Raw genomic sequence first — 18,724 nt, 5'->3', positions numbered from 1 at the left:
CCAATAAAATGTTCATGTGAGGTTTTTTGTTTATAATGATATGCAAACTCTCAAAAAAAATCTGTTCGCCCCAAAAAGATCAGATAGAAATTACAGCTGGTAACAAAATAACTGTTCCCTTTGGACATTAACTTAAAGTTTTAAGGCCAAAGTGGTTGCCTTAAAAACTTGCCACTTGGCACAGGGATAATATTGTGTAGTAGTATAGAAAGTATTAGAAACACCTAGGCATATTGTAAACAGTGTGGTGATGTTATCTGTTGTACACTGTAAAACTGAAAAATGTATTATAACAACCATTGTAAAGGCATCAGAAAGTACTGATGAAGTCCCCATTATTATGTTATAGCATTTAAGATTGCTTCAGTTCCCCATTAGGTCTGCAAATCCTACAACAGAATGTTACAAGAACTGGTAGGAAGAGAGCAAGAGGCTTTCACTGTGTGTCACAATGAATATGTAACAAAGGTATATATGTCAGGCTAGAAATATTTGAGCCACTTCTATGACCATCCTCACCACAGCTGCAGGGGCAACTGAGAAAGGTACATCATATAGAATGACTAAGGACTCTCATCTTCATCTGCTCCGTTTAGCCCTATGGAAACTTCTCTGCTGCATAACCCCTGCATAACCCCCTTTTGTGACCTGTTAGATTCCATATGGAAAATAGAAATATTGAGGGGGGGAAACCACGCACTCAGTGATTTGTTGTCATCATTGTTCTTGAATAAGCAGTTTTGGGAATGTAATGATAAACAATAAAAGACTAGATGTTAGGTTTTAAAAATCTGATGTTCCTTTGCTCAACAGGCATAAGCTGTACTAGAAAGCCTAAGGCCTTGAGGCTCTGATAACACCCTCAGTGATCATCTGACAGGGGTTTTATTTTGTTTGGTTTGGGTTGTCTCAGTTCTTTGCTGCATCCAGGATTGTTCTGAAGTTTAATCTCAGTAAATCAGCTATGTAGGCAACAGTTTGGAGTCTGCCTGTCTGTTTGCACATACACAATCTGCTAAAAGGGGAAGGAGAGGCAACTCCAAAGGAGCTGTAAGTGTGACATGGAAATAATGGAAAATGACAATGTAAATGGCAGATCCAACACCATCCTCTAGCTGTGGAAGGCCCAAGCGCAGTTGCTTATGAACAACTTTGTGTTTGTTCATCTGGTCAAAATGGAGGGACAGGACCACAGAGCCCGTGGATGGTTCTGGACCCCTTCCCTCTCTCTGCAGAGTTACACTCCGTGACATCTTCTTGCTCGTTAGCACACAAGGGTCCTTGGAGTTAGGGACACTTTGCAATCTACTGCCCATTCCCCCATATACAAAGAGAGAGTCATTAGACAAGGGGACTGCCACAGGATTATAGCTTCACTGAGTCGGTAGAGCAGCTCTGTTACTTCTCTGACGCCTGTTATGCAGCCGTATCCAACCAAGAGCAAGAAAGGACACCAGATAACTTTGCCATGTCAGGAAATCTGCATTGTTTACTTGGGCTTGAAAATAAACCTTGAGCCAGAGTCATAGGTAGTGAAGAGTACCTGCAGATATACGGTACAAATCAAGGCAAAATGCCACACATGTCTGAGTTTACTAAAGCTGCTATTATCATCTTGCAAGAGCTGTGCAATTCCATGGCAAATGGGAACCTCCATCCTTCACACACCCCATTTCTTGTGCTCAGTTTTCTCTGTGCCTTTGTGTCTATGTCATCACCACTGCCACGGCTTAACTGGATTCACCTTCTATAGAAGTATGTGGCCATTCTCCTAATCCTGCATCTTCATCTGGCACAGAAGTGGCTGGGAACACTGTCTTCCTTGCTTGTTATTGCTGTCTGTTAAGCATGAGCCGTCTACTGCGTACGGATTACATGGCCTGTCCTTACCCCACTTCTGATGATCAGTTGGGTCCAAATCTACTTCAGCCTATATGTTCCTGTCATTGTCCTTTCATCTCTCCATTGTCTCTCTCCTCTCATCCCCTCAGACCTGCTGTGTGTCTGCTGTGCCCATAGGGTGCCTTGCTTCTCTATCGTCAAGTGAAAGACATTATCAAACTCTGACTTTGTGTGCTTTCTGTCCTGCCTTGATGCTCTGTTTCCTTGCTGTCCAACCTGGGACTTTGTGGCCTGTACCTTTTGCCTTGCTTAATCACCACAGCAGGTGTTTACTGCAGCTGAGATTGCTTTTTTCGACATGCTGTGTGGATTTCATTGGATCTGGAAACCATACCCACAAATAACCACAGTGAAATGGAGACAGCAGCTCCAGGAAGCAGCATAGTTTGCTTTTTCCTTAGCTATTTGCTGCCATAACTTTCCACGCAGCTCCTATCTCCTATTTCTTGATGCTATTTATCTCAGCTTCTCTTTAAAGGCTGATGGATTAAGTTTTGCTGAGAGGGTTTCCTATGGGATGAAATAGAAGATGTATCCCTACTGTGACCCTTGTGCAAGATATTAGGCCACAAAGCTCTCCTGGATGTTCCTTTGACAGCGTTCACCATCTTTTTCAGGGCTAGCTGTGTGAGCCTCATAACTCTGTATGTAGGGATGTCGAGGGGTTGGTGCACAGCCGCTTCACTAGTGCAGTCCATCACAGGACTTAAATGATGGGGCAGGCTTTGAACAGACTCACTGCACTGGGTGAATTTCATCCTGTCTGACTAGATGATGAAAGATAAGGTCAAATCTAGATTCCCTTGACACGCCACATCAAAGATCCAACCACTGAGAACATTTAATTAATCTGACTTTGCACTTATAGTGCCTTGTGCTGTGTAAAACTCTCTTGCCTCTTGCAGATGTCTGAAGGGACTGCCACCCAACAAACAATACATGGTCTTAAACCATTCACCACCTACTCTGTTGGCATAGAGGCCTGCACATGTTTCAACTGTTGCACCAAAGGACCCATCGCCCAACTAACCACTCGACCAGCTCCACCCTCTCAACAGCCCCCTCCACATATACATGCTGTAACTTCAAGAACTGCTTTCTTCCAGTGGAATGCACCTCAGGTACCCAATGGAATTGTGGAAAGGTAAGAGCCAGAATCTGATTTAGACTTAGACTTAGCCAGCTAAGAGATTTAGACACATTTATATCATTTATATCATTGGAAGTTGTGTGGCTAAATCCTCTAGTCATTTTAGATAATCTTTTGCCCTCTTTTTAGTTGTCTTGTATAAAAGTGGTCCAAATTGGTATAAATTCCATCCAGAAGAAATCCTCCCAATAGGGGCTTGCCCTCTTAGGGCATCTTTTCTCAAGCAAACATTATACGGGTAACAGAACCTTGCAGCGTGTCCTAAATGTTATAAACGTGGATCTTGTTGGAGCAATAAGGGGAGTGAATTCCAGAGTCAGGGGCTGTTACTGGAAAACTTCTTATCTCTACCACTCAGCCGTTCATTTTGTGTGTGTCTTCACTGTATCCTTAGCTCGAAATAAGCTACACAATTTGAGCTACGCAAATTACATAACTTATTTCGAGTTAATTTTGAAATAGCTTATTTTGTAATTTGGCACTGTCTATACAGCACTAAATTTTGAAATAAACCACTATTCCTAAATGTCCCTTCATTCTCATGGAACAAGGTTTACAGGGGCGTCGGAACAGCACACCTGTTATTTCGAAAGATATTTCAAAATAAAGGGCGCACTGTCAAGATATGGAATAGCTATTTCAGGATACTGGAAGTATCTCAAAATAGCACCATAGTGTAGACGTACCCTTAAAGAGACTGTTGCAAAAGCCATAAAAATCAACTATTGTGAGGGGAGGAAAGGTGGAAGAGCAGTGTTCTCTGGACTACAAGAATAGTGTTCCCTATATGATGAGCACATGGGCAGCCATGCAGGAGAGATTTAAATGCTGCCTAGCCTAGTAATTAGCAGAGCGCCCATAGCTAGCAGCATGTGTTTCTAGTGGTGGTGCACATCTGCACATGCCTCAGTGCAGATAAAATTTATTCCACACATGGTAGAGGGCACATTGGACAGGACCCAAAACCGATGTTTTTTATAAATCAAAGTCAACACCTTCATTTGCACCTTGAAGCCAATTAGTTACCAGTGCTGTTTATGGACTGTGAGTGTAAATTTTTCCATGTAGCAAGCCACTCAATAAGAGTCCATTTCATTTGAATCACTGGGAGTTTTTTCCACTGAGCTCACTGAACAGAGGCAGGCAGGCAGGCAGCAGCATTATGCACTACTTGATGCTTCTGAGTGTTTTTCGTTGGTAGTCTCAAAGTGCATTGTACAATTTGAAATTAGTCTGTATAGCATCATGAGTGTACTCACACCAGAAACCAGATGATTCTATTGTGTGTTTTGGATAAAATTAATAGGGATTAATGTCTGAGCCTGATTTTCACAAGTGCATTTGTGCACCAACAAATAGTTGCACTTACTGTTTCGCACTAGTAGCTTGAGAGCATAACTGTCATCACACAGATATAAATTCTTTATAACTACCAGATATCAGTAGCTAGATTTAACTACTTAATTTGCAAGTGCAAACAGTTAGATTTGAGTATATCCACAGTTTTATTATAGGCACAAAATGGCAGGTGTCAAACTACAAGCATGATTGTTTGGGGGCATGGGATTGGAAGTCATGGCCCTAAAATCAGGGCCAAAATATTAGAAATTGAATAGGATTTAGAGTGCCCAACAGCAATGGAACTGAGGTCCATCTTGTTAACTTGTAACCATACATCTAGAAGCCAAGGTTAAACAGTGCTCAGTGATTGTTCCTGTGTTAAGGCTTTAATCAAAATGTCAATCTTTTTCTCTAGCTATGAACTTCACATGTACACCGTTTGCCCTCCACATTTACAAACACAGGCAAAGACCTGTAACCCTGGGCCAATTGAAGTGAAGTATACTGGTAAAGGGCAGAATTCCAGTGTGAGTGATCTCCAGCCTTATACAACCTATGACATGAGAGTGGTGTCTTACAATTCTGCAGGCAGCAGTGCTTCAGAATGGACCAGCTTCACTACCAAGAAGGAGTGTGAGTATACTGTGACCATAAAGAGTATTCATGAGTCTGCAGTTCCCACCTGTCTAGTCCGTGGAGCTGAATAGCTCCAGAAAAAAAAAACTGTGGATAATTTATTGTGATCCCATCCATTTCACAGAACTAACGACACCATTCCCACTAGCACACTTTCAAAACTGTTCTGAACATCTCCAGTAATTATGTTTCAGCCACCCCTACCTGGGAAGTCTATTTCACAGTTTTGATTGCTCTTACTGGTCAGAACTGTTTTCCTGACAACTAAGACTAAACTTTCCCTTTTTTTAGTTTGAGCTCCTTGTCCTTCCATTCTGAATTCTGTACAATGGGAATGCATCCTATCAAGTCAACCATTGAATGAAATGAAATATGCCCAATAAAGTGGTAGATGGTGTTTAATAATGGTTGAAGCAAACAAAATAAATGGGGGGATAGAAATTTTAGAAGAGGAAGTAGTAGTTCTTTTGAAGCCTAATCCTGTAGGCTTTATGCAGGCAAAACTTCTACTGAAGTTCACATGAGTTTTTCTGCAGTCGTACTTTTTGAATTGGGCCATTCATGAGATCTAGCATCTTTAAAAATGAAGCGAAGACTTCCTCATTATTAAGCATTCCTATACAGTGTATTGTAGAAGTTTAACATCTTCCTAAAAATGGGGGGATGGTAGGTTATTCAGGGCTTTCTTATTTTGTTCTGATAAGCAGAGGATCATATCCAAAATATTCACATAATGACTATTATGGGTATTTTGCCTTGGCAATCTATATGCTGTAACCTGGTAGAGTAAATTTTCTTGGCTCATCTGTCCCAAAAACTTATTAAATCACATGTCTAAAAAAAATTGAGTTCACAGCAATAGTAGTTCAGTACATAAATTATTGAAACCTAATTCAGTAAATAACAAAACTTCTATACAGTATAACAATAAACATTAAGGAACTCCACAGTTGTCCTTAGGCTGCACACTGCAGTCATTCTGAACTCCACAGTGATACTGAAGACTGAATTTGCACACTCTTCCTCCAGAAGCATAGGTTTCTACTACTTGAGCTAAAGGAGAATCTTCTTTAGTTCTCAGCGGTACATAGCCCATGATAGCGAACTGAACAGTACTGGTTTGATCTAGTAGAGATCAGTTCTATGAATTAGTAAGTTAATTACAATATTGATGTATTCCACATCGACCCCTCCATGCCACTAAAATGTTTGCATTCATTATGGTTCATTTTATCCCCTTCTTTGGAAAGACCTAAAACATTTAATTAAAAAAGGAGGCAATGGTTTATAGGCATTCTTTGTTGTAAGTGCAGTGCCAAAAGCATAAAAAATGAATATGTCTGCATCTAAGAATATTTGGGGACCAGGACTTGATTATATACTAATGTAGTGCACTACTGATTGATTACTCAGGGTAGTGAAATATTGCACTTGAATTACTGTTTGTAAGGTTGTTTTTTTTTAACTATCTCTGAAAATAAGCTAATGGTTCAAGAAAAAACTTTAAAAATGAATGGGTGCCAAAAGGACATAATTCATTCTTAGAGCAGTTTGATTTGGAGAACAAATATATTAATTTTGTCCAGTGTTTTTGGCTTAGTTGTAATAAATATTGGTTTGATATGAAAAATAGACTCCAGTTATAATTAATAGTACTAAAGATACTTTACCTGTTAAGGGCAAGAGGGAGAATGCAACAAAATAGGAAATACTTCCCTCCAGGAGAGACTCACTAGTGGTGTCTCCATGAATAGCACCCTTGTATGACAATCAATGTTTGAAATAGGGTTAGGGTTAAGAGTTAGGGTTGGAAGGTCACAGATCCAGCAACTAAAATTCCAGTTGCTCCAGCTGCGTATGCTCATTTCAGTCCTGCCTAGAGTGAAAAAAACCCCTTATGATTGGCTGCTTCCCTACTTGCCTGACTTCTGGGATATAAGCAGCCAATGAAAGTAGTTGTGGACCCAGGCAAAGCCCTCTGGAGTCTATTCCATTTTCATGGAATTGGAGGAAAGAGGAGAGAAATGGGATGGCTCCTTTGTTCCTCCCTACTCTGTTCTCCTTCCCTCCAGCACCCACCCACTGCAATCTGAGGGGAGAAGGAGGAGCAAAGGTGAAGCACTGTGAGCAAAAATATTTGGGGTAGGAGGAGAAGCCAGGGTACATCCAGTGTTTTCATTTCTGTAGAAGATGACAGGCACCCTCCTCCCGCTCCACATACATTTTGTCTTCATACCACTTTAAGCAGTGGTACCAGTGTTGTTATTTACCAGAACATGTTCTCGGCCTGTTACATTGGTGTAACCCAATGCTAATGAGCTCCAGTAGAGTTTGGTTTTTAATGTTTGGAAACCATTGTAATAGTTATTATTAATTATTATCATTATGTATTACAATAGTGCCTGCAGCCTCCAATCTAGCTGGTGTCCCCATTCTCCTAGGCATTGAACAGTCACATAGTAAAAAGACAATCCCCACTCCAAGGAGCTTACATCTGAATTTTACACATTTTCCTTGTAGGCTCTGCATAGGATGCAGATACAATATATTTCAGTGTAGGGGGGCCTCCTCTTGAATCCTTTTCTTGTTTTGTTTCATACATGTGTAGTATCTGAGAGAGCCCGTATCATTGATCCATTTATTTTGTTCCCCCGTGGAGAGGCCTATCCTTCATAATTGTTTTGGTTTGGTTTGGTTTGCAGTGCCTCAGTACAAAGCTCAGTTTTCTGTTGTCAGCAATTTATCCATGGTCTACCTAGACTGGAGTCAGACTTTCCTACTCAATGGACAGCTGAAGGAGTATGTGTTAACTGAGGGAGCCCAGCGTGTCTATAGTGGCTTTGACACCACACTCTATTTACCAAGGACATCTGACAAAAGTTAGTTTCAATTTCACATTTCTATATCTTAAGGACCGTATTATCTAATTGTATTACACATTGCATTTTATGAAGTTGGCCAGGCAATGCACAGTACTGGAACATCTCTTTAAATTTCCACTTTCCTTGAAAAGTTGATGTTCTTCTTCGAGAGATGTCCCCGTGGGTGCTCCACATTAGGTTAGTGCACTGTCACTAAGCCTTAGAATGGAGATTTCATGGCAGTGTCCCTGGGGCCGTGCAGGCTGCGGGCATCGCGCATGCGCGAGTCCCCCTCCCCCCCGCAGTTCCTTCTCTACCGCCTCCAGCAACAGACAGACGCAGCAGTGCTCCCTAGCCTCTTCGCATCTACATGACTATACCTATTAAAAACAGTTAAATTCATTATAATTGTTAATTAGTGAGCTTTTAAATAGTTAATTACTTTGTTAGTTTAAAAAAAGAGAGAAGAAAGGAAATTAGGTTCGAAGTAGGAATAAGAGATCCTCCAGAAAAGGGCTTTATTCCGGAGGATCGCGCCAGTCTAGACGCTTTTTTCCGGCTTTTCCCCAAGCCGGAAAAAAGCGGCGGCCATGTTTATTTAAATCCCGTGGGGGATATTTAAATCCCCCGCGGATTTCCCTATTCCCAAGTTCAAAATTAGCATGCCCCTTCCGAAGAAGGGGCCAGTGTAGACGTAGCCCCATAGTTTCCCTTCCTAACGGCAATGTCCTGTGCCCCATCAATCCACTTACCTTGCGTGAGGGATCTCCTTCTTCATCCGGGCTCCCATGACACCCACCTGAAACTCCACTCATTGCATCTGAAGGCGTGGCTCCTGGATGGTTCTCTGACCTAGAGTTGACCTGCTCACTGCAAGTACAAATGCTCCCTCTACACAGTAGGGCTCAGAGCACCTACAAGACTTACCTTCAGAAATGGAAAAGATTCTGACACAGTGTGCTCATCAACAGCTGGTTCCCCCAACATCCCCCTTAACTTCCATCCTCGACTATCTTCTGCACCTGAAACAAGTGGGCTTCACCATAAGCTGCATTAAAGTTCATCTTGCGGCCATTGCTACATTCCACTCCAAGATAGACGACTATCCATATTTGCTCATCCACTCACCAAGAGGCACTTTATCCAGATATTAATCCACCAGTGCAACCATGGGGCCTGCATTTAGTATTGAATGCTCTAACTAGGCTGCCCTTTGAACCAATGGCGACCACCTCATTATTACAATTGGCCATGAAAACTGCTTTCCTCATAGCTATTAACTTTGCCAGACGAGTAGGAGAGATTGCAGCCCTAATGGCAGATCCCCCATACACCATCTTTTTTAAAGACAAGGTCACTTTATGTACCCATCCCAAATTCCCCCCCAAAGTACACTCATCCTTCCACATCAGTCAGATGATACACCTTCCCACCCTCTTCTCCAAAACACACTCCAACTCTTTTGAGATGAAAATGCTCATTCTTGATCTCTCCCATTGGATCGCAGATTGCATCAAGCTTTGCTATGCACAGTCAGACATGCCGCCTCCAGATAGCATAACGGCACACTCAGCCAGAGCCATGGCTACCTCAATAGCATTCCTCCACAAAGTACCCATAAGAGACATCTGTGCAGCTGCCATGTGGTCCGCTGACCACACATTTGCAAAGCACTACAAACTTATGCAGGGACCTCTTTCTACCCTGAAACTAGCTAAGACCATTCTTTCCACCGCTTTTCTGCCAGATCCGAAGTCTCTACTTCCCTAAAGGGAAATAGGTTTGTAGTCACCAAGGGTGTGTCTAGACTACATGCCTCCTTCGACGGAGGCATGTAGATTAGCCAGATCGGAAGAGGGAAATGAAGCCGCGATTAAAATAATCGCGGCTTCATTTAAATTTAAATGGCTGCCCCGATCTGCCGATCAGCTGTTTGTCGGCAGATCGGGGGAGTCTGGACGCGATGCCCCGACAAAGAAGCCTTTCTTCATCGACACAGGTAAGCCTCGTGAAACCAGGCTTACCTGTGTCGATGAAGAAAGGCTTCTTTGTCGGGGCATCGCGTCCAGACTCCCCCGATCTGCCGACAAACAGCTGATCGGCAGATCGGGGCAGCCATTTAAATTTAAATGAAGCCGCGATTATTTTAATCGCGGCTTCATTTCCCTCTTCCGATCTGGCTAATCTACATGCCTCCGTCGAAGGAGGCATGTAGTCTAGACACACCCCTAATGTGGCGCACCCACGGGGACCTCTCTCTCTTGAAGAGGAGGAAACGTACCTTGATAGTAACTGACGTTCCTGTGGGTGCTCCACAACCCTCTCTTCCTCCCGTCTACTTCGGGATCCTGGTCTTCCCAAGCCATGATTTTGGGGTAGAGAAGGAACTGAGGAGTGTGTGTGTGGGGGGGAGGGGCTCACACATGCATGATGCCTGCAGCCTAACAGCACGCAGCTGCTGATGCCCACATGCAGAGCCCAGGAACACTGCTACAATATCTCTGCTCTGAGGCTTGGCGGCGGCACACCAACCTAATGCAGAGCACCCACGGGGACACTCATCTCGAAGAACGTCAATTACTATTGAGGTGAGTGAGCTCTCTTGTATGCATAATACGGTACTCTTGATCCTGATGACTGAATACAGTTTTCCATCAAAATCACTTTAGTACCCACTGTAATTTATAGGAACAGTGGTTATTTGAGGTTCAAGTTCAGGTGCGTGTGTGTGTCAGGGTGGGGGGGAGGGGGAGGGAGGAATTGATTATGTTTCTGAAATAAATTCTGCCTATCCCATGGTATGGGTATAGATGCCTAGGAAACACTGTGAGGCTGACCTGAGAGAGCTTACTATAGATCTTCCTCTTGAAAGGAGGAGTGGACAAGGATACAATGTGCCCTCTACCCTCCACCATGACCCTTTCAGGGCCTGATTATGCAAAGTGTTAAAAATATGCACATCTGGCTGAAGTCCAAGGAAGTACATGCTTAGAGTCAATCATAGTCTTATGTATTTTGCTGGATAGGGGTAGGGTGCTTATCACTTGGCAGGATTGAGCCCTGGATGAATCATGGTGCAGAGTTGAAGGCACATCCTCCCCGCCTTCCAAATATTTGGGCGTCCCAGGGAAGAGAGTCCTAATGCCATGGAAAGCTATCACCTCCACATTGCATCTGTTGCTGCTTCTATAGATGCAATGTGTCTGCACCGCTCCTACTGGAACTATACTGCTCTTCATAAAGTGCCATAGGCCTAAGAGAACCTTTCTGATTAAGCTGTTATGTTGTGATAAAACTCAAAGTGCTTTCAAAGGAAATACAGTCCCTCCCAATCTGAAACATGTTCAAGGCTACAAAAAGCATTCCAAGTAACCCAATTTGATGGGGCAAGGGACTACTGTGCTGGGCAATGAATGCAGACAATATGGCAGCATCTGGACAAAACTTTGCCCAGCTGTCTCTTGACAAGTTTTAGTTTGACCTTATCTATGTGCTTGCTAGCTGTGCATGTGGGTACAGTGCATCTCACCTCCTGATGAGATAAAAAGACCACTGCCATTTTCAAATGCTCCTAAGGAAATCAAATAGCATTTCCTAGTCCTCGAGGAAATTATGGCTGAGCAAAACTTCAGCCTTCAAACTTCAGCCTTTTTTGCTAGAATTACTCCAACAAGTTTATTTAAAAAATGGGAAGGTTTTATTTGGGGTTTTGTAGTCTTCCTATTATAATAAACAGGGATTTTCTCAATGTTTCTTGACTGTCATTTGGGAAGTTATGAGCATGTTAAAAAGGGGTGATATGGGAATGTAACGATAACTGCTAACATGACAATATACAATTTCATATTTGAATATTAGTAGATTACAAGGCTTCAGAACTGTACGGGGAGCGACTAACCTTGACTGCTGGGCTTGTGGGGAGTTCCATTGTGATTCTGCTTGAATGCAGCCATACACATTAGTAGATCCTGCTGGAAGATTAGGGCTGAAGTGTTTCAATGGTCCCAGTGAAGATTTGCAACTCTGTATTGCCTTCTTTCTTCAGCCTTTTTCTTCCAAGTAACCTGTACCACTGATGAAGGGAGCGCCAGCACACCAGTGGTCAAATACAGCACAGCTACTGGACTTGGTAAACATGCACCTTCTAATTATGTGTGAATTTGTGCTGAGCAACTGGGTATAACACGTACTGGATCAGATCAAATTTTGAAGTTGATCTGGTCTGAGTTGTTTCTGGAACCATTAAGCTATGTGGAAGATGTATCTCTCCCCACCTGAATTGGTTCAGGAAGGGTTTTTTGTTTTTTTTTTTTTTTAATTGAAGCAGGAGGCTTCTTGGGCTAAAAGAGAGAGAGGCAGACGCACACACAGTTCTTTCCCTCCCACCAAAAAATTGATCAAATGCAAAACCTGCTAAAAATGTATCTCAGTACAACGGCAGGGATGCTAGCTTACTGCCCATGTTAAAACTGAAATAGAAACTAAATCAACCCCCTTTGAGCCCTTTGCTACTCATTCAGAATGGGTGTGTCTAGACTGGCAAGATTTTGTGCTAAATCATGCCAGTCTAGACGCAGGTGTATAGGAACAGCTTCATGATATTTTTAAAATGTTACATGATGAGCTTCTTTTCATTAAATCTTAGAAATAGCAAGTCCTGACTAAGGACGTTAAGGACTAGTTGACTATCTGATAAAATGCTTATTAGATAGTCAGTCGACTAGTCAATTCCCCCCTACTTGCTGCCTCTATCAGATAGAGGCAGCAAAGGAGGGGAGAAGGGAAGGAGAGGGAGTATTTCAAAGCGATATATGGGGAGTCCCCAGCTGGTCCAGGTTCTAGCGCAGCATTTTAAAGCAGCAGTGCAGCACAGAGTTGGGGACTCTTGTACATTTCAAAGCTGGCATGCCGTGTGCAACCTGGAGTCAGCAGGACTTCCTGCTGGCCCCGGGCTGCATGCAGAGTTCCACATTCCTCCTTTGAAATGTACAAGAGCACCACGGTAGGCAGATGTGGGCTAATCCTCTCCCATGTTAGGTCTTAGCCTGGCCTCTGACAGTTAGAAGCTGGCTTAAAATCTGAAATACAGAGTTTCAATATTCTTTTAAACCCCTTTTTAGCAGTAAGCGTTGTAACGCTCTCTGTTCTTATCCATAGAAATGTTCACTCCCTTTTTTAATCTTGCTGCATTCTTAGCCTCAACATTCTGGGGCAGTCAGTTCCACAGCTTAATTGTACATCCAAAAAATATTTTTTTATCAGTTTGGATTTCCCACTGGTGAATGCCATTGAACGTCCCCCTTGTTCTTGTGTTGTGTGGCAAGGAGAACAAAGGCTCTCTATTTTTTTTCTCTAGACCAATCATTTTATATACTTGTATCATGTCCCCCCATATTCATCTCCTTTGTAAAGTAAAGACTCTATCTTTTCAATCTTTCTTCCTCTGAGAGTTTTCCCATGTACCTCATCACACTAGTCACCCCTTCTTTGCTCCCCTGCTACTGGTGCAATATCCTAGGACCGTAACAGTACTCCAGCTGAGGCTGTAATTTGGGTTTGTACAAAGGCATTATACTTCCCATAGTATTCTTTATCACTTTCATTCTGAAGCCAAATATCTTGTTCTCTTTTTTGATCCCTGGTTATATCTCAGACACATTAGCCATGAGACAGATCAGATTAAGGCAGAACACCAGATTTCTGAAGAGAAATAAGGGCAATTCCTGAAAGCAGAGCCCTGGCGGGTGTAAATGATTACGAATAGCCATGGGAGCTCTTTCCGCAAGTGCTGATACTGGCATTCTCTGGGGCACATCCAAGTTTGTATTAAGTCAGTCTCATATGCAGGTACAGAGGAGCAGTTGCTAGGACTGTCGAATGCTCAGACTTTGTTGGCTGCATAGCTGCATATCCTGCAAAGCTGCAACTGCTGCAGTACCCCTCTCCCCCCAACCTATTGCTATTTCTAATCTGTGCAGTAATGTGCTCCACATGCAATGGAAGGAACAATTGAAAACTTTGTCCCTATCTTAAGCTTTTTATTTGGCCTCTCTGTTCATTCTCTTTAATTGTGTGGCTTTATTGTGTTATAAGCTGTGCTGCAGTGCCCGCAGAAGCAATCGTTTCTTGTGCTGCGCTAGAATGCTGCAAGAAACATCCTGCCTGTACCTCTCTGAAATTACCCATCATTGTTTCAACTGTTCAAGGTTACTTTGATAAACCCTTTTTGAATTCCCCCCTCCTCTTTCCTGAAGATGCCAATGCAGTGGTGATTTCCAACCTAGGCAGCAGTGCCAGAAACTTTAAGCATGGTCCCTTGAGTACCATAAGCTTTTTATTACAGCCCACTAGCATATTGAACCATTACACCACCTTGAACATAAGTGCAAATAAGCATATTGTGACAAACTGCTTCAAACTTCTTTCTAATTTATTATAAAATAAGGGCACAATCTATTACCAAACTGCTTTCTAAAATAATGTTTTCCTTTTACCTCCCTGGATTGTACAGGTCCTATATTAACAACTCCTGGAGAAAAGGATGAAGCAGAGAGTAAACATGCACAATTTTACACTGAACTATGGTTTGTGATATTAATGGCAATTCTAGGTTTGATCCTCTTGGCTGTTTTTCTGTCCTTGGTTCTACGAAGACAAATTAAAAAACAACGGTATACAAGAGAAAGGCCTCCTTTAGTACCACTCCAAAAGCGGACATCGCCAATGACCGTGTACTCACCAGGAAACACCCACATGGTATGTCATGCAAAGCACAATGATGTGTATTTTTATTGTACAGAGAATTACTGTAATGTAACAGATATTACAAAGGATAATATAGCAGACTAAGGACATTAACATACAGTTTAAATATAGTAAAAAGAAAAAGGTGCATATTGCTTCAGCTAAAAGAGTATCTGTATGCCCCAAAACTCAGCTGACTAAGGATACATCTGCACTGCAACACTACTTCGAAATAATAACTAGTGCTAGAACTTAGTCCGTGTCTACACAGCAAAGCAGTTATTTGGAAATAGTGTCAAATACTGCCAAGCTGGAGGACTTCTTACTACGACTCTTGTAACCCTCATTGTAAGAGGAATAAGGGAAGTCGGAGGAAGAGTGCTCTATTTTGAAATAAGTGCTGTGAGATGCTACCTATTTTGAAATAAGCTATGCAATTGACATAGCTCATTTTGCTTAGCTTATTTTGAGTTAAGCCCTGCAGTGTAGATGCACCCTAAGTGGATCTTTGCCCATGAAACTTACTGCTCAAACAAGTCTGTTAGGATACAACTAGACTTTTTTCCAATTTTTTCTAGACTGGGCCAAATGTTGGAAAAAAAAAACCTCTTTTGGAAGCCCCCTTCTTCCTTGTGGAATGAGCAATACAAGGGCTTCCAAAAGAGCATGTTTGCTCTTTCACAAAAAAAAAGTGGAAGAGCAAACACGTTCCCTGGATGTGGAAGTTTTTCCGGGATACCTCTGGTATCCCAGAAAAATTGTGTAGTCTAGACATACCCTTAGTCTCTAAATGGCCACAGGACTCTGCATTGTTTCTACGAAACCCAGAAAAAAGTCAAAGTTGTAAACTGGGAGTAAGTGGCTATTATAATTCAAATACGCATTAGAATTTGGGTGGTTTTTCTCTTGGTCAGATACCAACAGTGATGAATGTGATGGGAAGACTGTGTTTAAATCTTTGAATGACTCAGGAACAGGACAGCTTCAATTTTATTGTATTACTGGGATAGAATTGCTTCAGATCACACAGAAGCCTGAGGGTATGTCTACACTACCCTCCTAGTTCGAACTAGGAAGGTAATGTAGGCATACCGCACTTGCTAATGAAGCCCGGGATTTGAATTTCCTGGGCTTCACTTGCATAAGCGGGGAGCCGCCATTTTTAAAACCCCGCTGGTTCGAACCCCGTGCAGCGCGGCTACACGGGGCTCGAACTAGGTAGTTTGGACTAGGCTTCCTATTCCGAACTACCGGTACACCTCGTTCCACTAGGAAGTCTAGTCCGAACTACCTAGTTTGAGCCCCATGTAGCCGCGCTGCACGGAGTTCGAACCAGCGGGGTTTTAAAAATGGTGGCTCCCCGCTTATGCTAATGAAGCCCGGGAAATTCAAATCCCGGGCTTCATTTGCAAGTGCGGTATGCCTACATTACCCTCCTAGTTCGAACTAGGAGGGTAGTGTAGACATACCCTGGGTTCTGAAATCAATCACTCTCTCTCTCTCTCTCTCTCTCTGTGTGTGTGAGAGAGGTGTGTGTGAGAGAGAGAGGTTACATAAAATAGCAACCCTGACAGTCTGGAAAATATTTTTAACCTGTACAAGTAAACATAGCAATAGCATGAAGCCACTCAAATCTGTATTTATTCCACAAGTCACAATAATGCACATTGTGATGTCAATTTCAACACTGCAAGTGTGGCTTGTCTTTGACTAAACAACTGACAAATCTAAATGTAGCAATGCTGTTGACTCTCCTCCCTTTTTAATCTTAGTTTGATTCTGTTGCTGAAATGTCCGATTCTGCAAGTAGCGTTACTCTAAAAGGTTTTACAATGCATTTTGAGGTACAGTTAATGAGTGGTGTGTGCAACCAATTCTGAAGTGTTTTGCATGAGTTTCTTGCATGCTGTGTTTTATCATAGCACAACTGTTAGTAGTTGAAAATTCTGTGGCAGATGATCCAAAGTGGTGTATAGCTGCCCCTTTAAGAGTATAGTAAAGCAAGTACATGGTTGCATGTTACTGTGTCAAGTTTGTGAGAACCATTTTAATGCGTTGTCAATTTAATGTGATTTTTTTTACCCAACTTTTTGGAAAACCAGAAAGCAAAAAAGGTCAAAGGAGGTTGGGGACAACTTAGTTAAACAAGATCACTAAATAGTTTCTGAAAAGCTAGTTGCTAAAATTGCCAGAGATTGTCCCATGGCAGATAAGTCAGGTACCACCTACCCTTGAAAGTGTTGCATTAGTTATCTAGCTCTTGGTTCTAAAATGGAATGGCAAGTACTGTGGTGATATGTATCAATTGCATGCTTAACAAGAAATCTTCAAGAGATCACCTTGTTAAACCGCATTGCAGCAAGCCATTGTTTCCACAGGGAACAATAGCTGAAGCTAGTGTTAATGATATCCTGTTATCAGCCTTCAAAAGTCTACAATTATATTACTTTACTCCTGAAATTAACTAATGTTGTAGTAAAGGACTTTATTTTGCAATAGTGAGATTTATTTGTGCTGAAATAGTAATCAAAGTTAAATTATTCCTATTCCAATCCATTACATTTTCTGTGTAAATCTCTCTCAAACATATCCCACCCACCCAATATTCCTAGGGACTTGCAGATACAAAAATTCCAGGACCCAGCTCTCCTCTGAGTAATCATAGCAATCAAAGTACTTCTGTTTTACGGATACCAAGTCAAAGCCAAATGAGTCATACCTGCTCCCAAGGTTCTTTGCATCGCAGTGTCAGTCAACTTATTGATGTCTATGACAAGAAGTCCCTAATAGAAGATTCTGTGTGGGATACCATTATACATGGTCACGATGGTAGTCTGGTAAGTCCTTGTTTCACAGTTCCATTAGCTAACCATGAACGCATTCACATTTAGCCTTATCTTAGAAACTGAACATTTACCAAGATGTTGGGCAAAACTTCCAAGAGCATCTAGGCCCAGATCCTCAAAAATAATGTTAAGTGCCTACATTTCTTTGAAGCTCTAAATCCTATTTTCAGAAGCAGCTAAGTCACTTCTGAACATCAGACTTCAGCTCATGAATCACAAAGATGGTTTTGAGAATGTTACCTGTTATTTTACAGAATTAAGCCACTGTATACACTGGACACTTTTATTCCATTTTGCATGTGACAACAGCACAGAAAACATGGCACTCACTGAGTTGTTTCAATAATCCATTAGTTATGTGACTCATGCACAGTTTTTAAACTGATATACCTTAAAACAGTACAATCCATTAGAGTGGATGTAATTAGACCACAATGAAGGTGCGTACACAATTCCTGGTTATTAACCTAAACGTATGGGAATAAATAGCTTCCATACCGGGGAGGGGCAGGAGGAAGGGAAGAGGCATTAAATTAAACTATACTCAAAGCCCTCACCAAAATAGTAAAGGGAGTACAAAAGCTGCATATAAACCAGGTCTCAGCATGAATCAGTTCAATAATGTTGTCAAGTAGTGTGACTGTGTATAGCAAGTCTATTTTCACCAAATGTGTTATTCCTGGGTCTGTTTATTTTGATCTATAAATAGGTCAGTATTTATCATTCTCTAAATTTTGACTTAATTTATTTGCTGTTTTTCTCCACCTAGTACATGGATAATGAAGACCTTGTGAATGCCATGAAAGGCTTCAGTACAGTAACTAAAGAACATACAACTTTCACTGACACCCACTTGTGATACTTATTTGGAGTAAGTAACCCATAGAAGCTGAAGGAGCACAAAATCTTGGCTTTGTTCATCTTGTAGACATCTACTTCCAATACAATAGTTTGGGGATTATGTTGTAAAAGGTGGGTCTAGTGGAATGCAGTATGAATGCATTTTCTAGGAGTACTGTTATAACAGCCAAGAATACAGTTATGTATTGTAAATGTGCTCTCTAGAGTGTAATACATTTACTACAGCTATTGTACAGTAAATTTCAAAAGGGGTTATTCTATTAAGTGTACATTGTTATGTTATAGTACTGACAAAACTTTAATAAAATAAATTATTTACATTTAAATAACCAGTATAGTATACAGAGAAGTTTCACAAACACTTAACTGCTGCACATATCTAA

The 18,724-nt window shown here is 41.7% G+C and overlaps 1 protein-coding gene across 1 annotated transcript in view; it reads left to right on the top strand.

Moving 5' to 3' along the window:
• LOC149525175 (usherin-like) overlaps positions 1 to 18,388 on the top strand; it is an 86,483-nt gene extending 68,095 nt beyond the window's left edge. Inside the window, exons 7-13 of the mRNA XM_089777450.1 lie at positions 2,808 to 3,046; positions 4,809 to 5,026; positions 7,732 to 7,908; positions 11,936 to 12,019; positions 14,402 to 14,646; positions 17,247 to 17,471; positions 18,250 to 18,388. Coding sequence (XP_089633576.1) covers positions 2,808 to 3,046; positions 4,809 to 5,026; positions 7,732 to 7,908; positions 11,936 to 12,019; positions 14,402 to 14,646; positions 17,247 to 17,471; positions 18,250 to 18,339 — 1,278 coding nt within the window. The 3' untranslated portion in view covers positions 18,340 to 18,388. The remainder of the gene's footprint in view (positions 1 to 2,807; positions 3,047 to 4,808; positions 5,027 to 7,731; positions 7,909 to 11,935; positions 12,020 to 14,401; positions 14,647 to 17,246; positions 17,472 to 18,249) is intronic.
• The last annotated feature ends 336 nt before the right edge of the window (positions 18,389 to 18,724 follow it).

Source organism: Pelodiscus sinensis, chromosome 3 (assembly GCF_052426305.1).
Source record: "Pelodiscus sinensis isolate ZL-2025 chromosome 3, ASM5242630v1, whole genome shotgun sequence".
NCBI classification, from domain to species: Eukaryota; Metazoa; Chordata; order Testudines; family Trionychidae; genus Pelodiscus; species Pelodiscus sinensis.
This window is presented reverse-complemented; position numbering and strand designations above follow the sequence as displayed.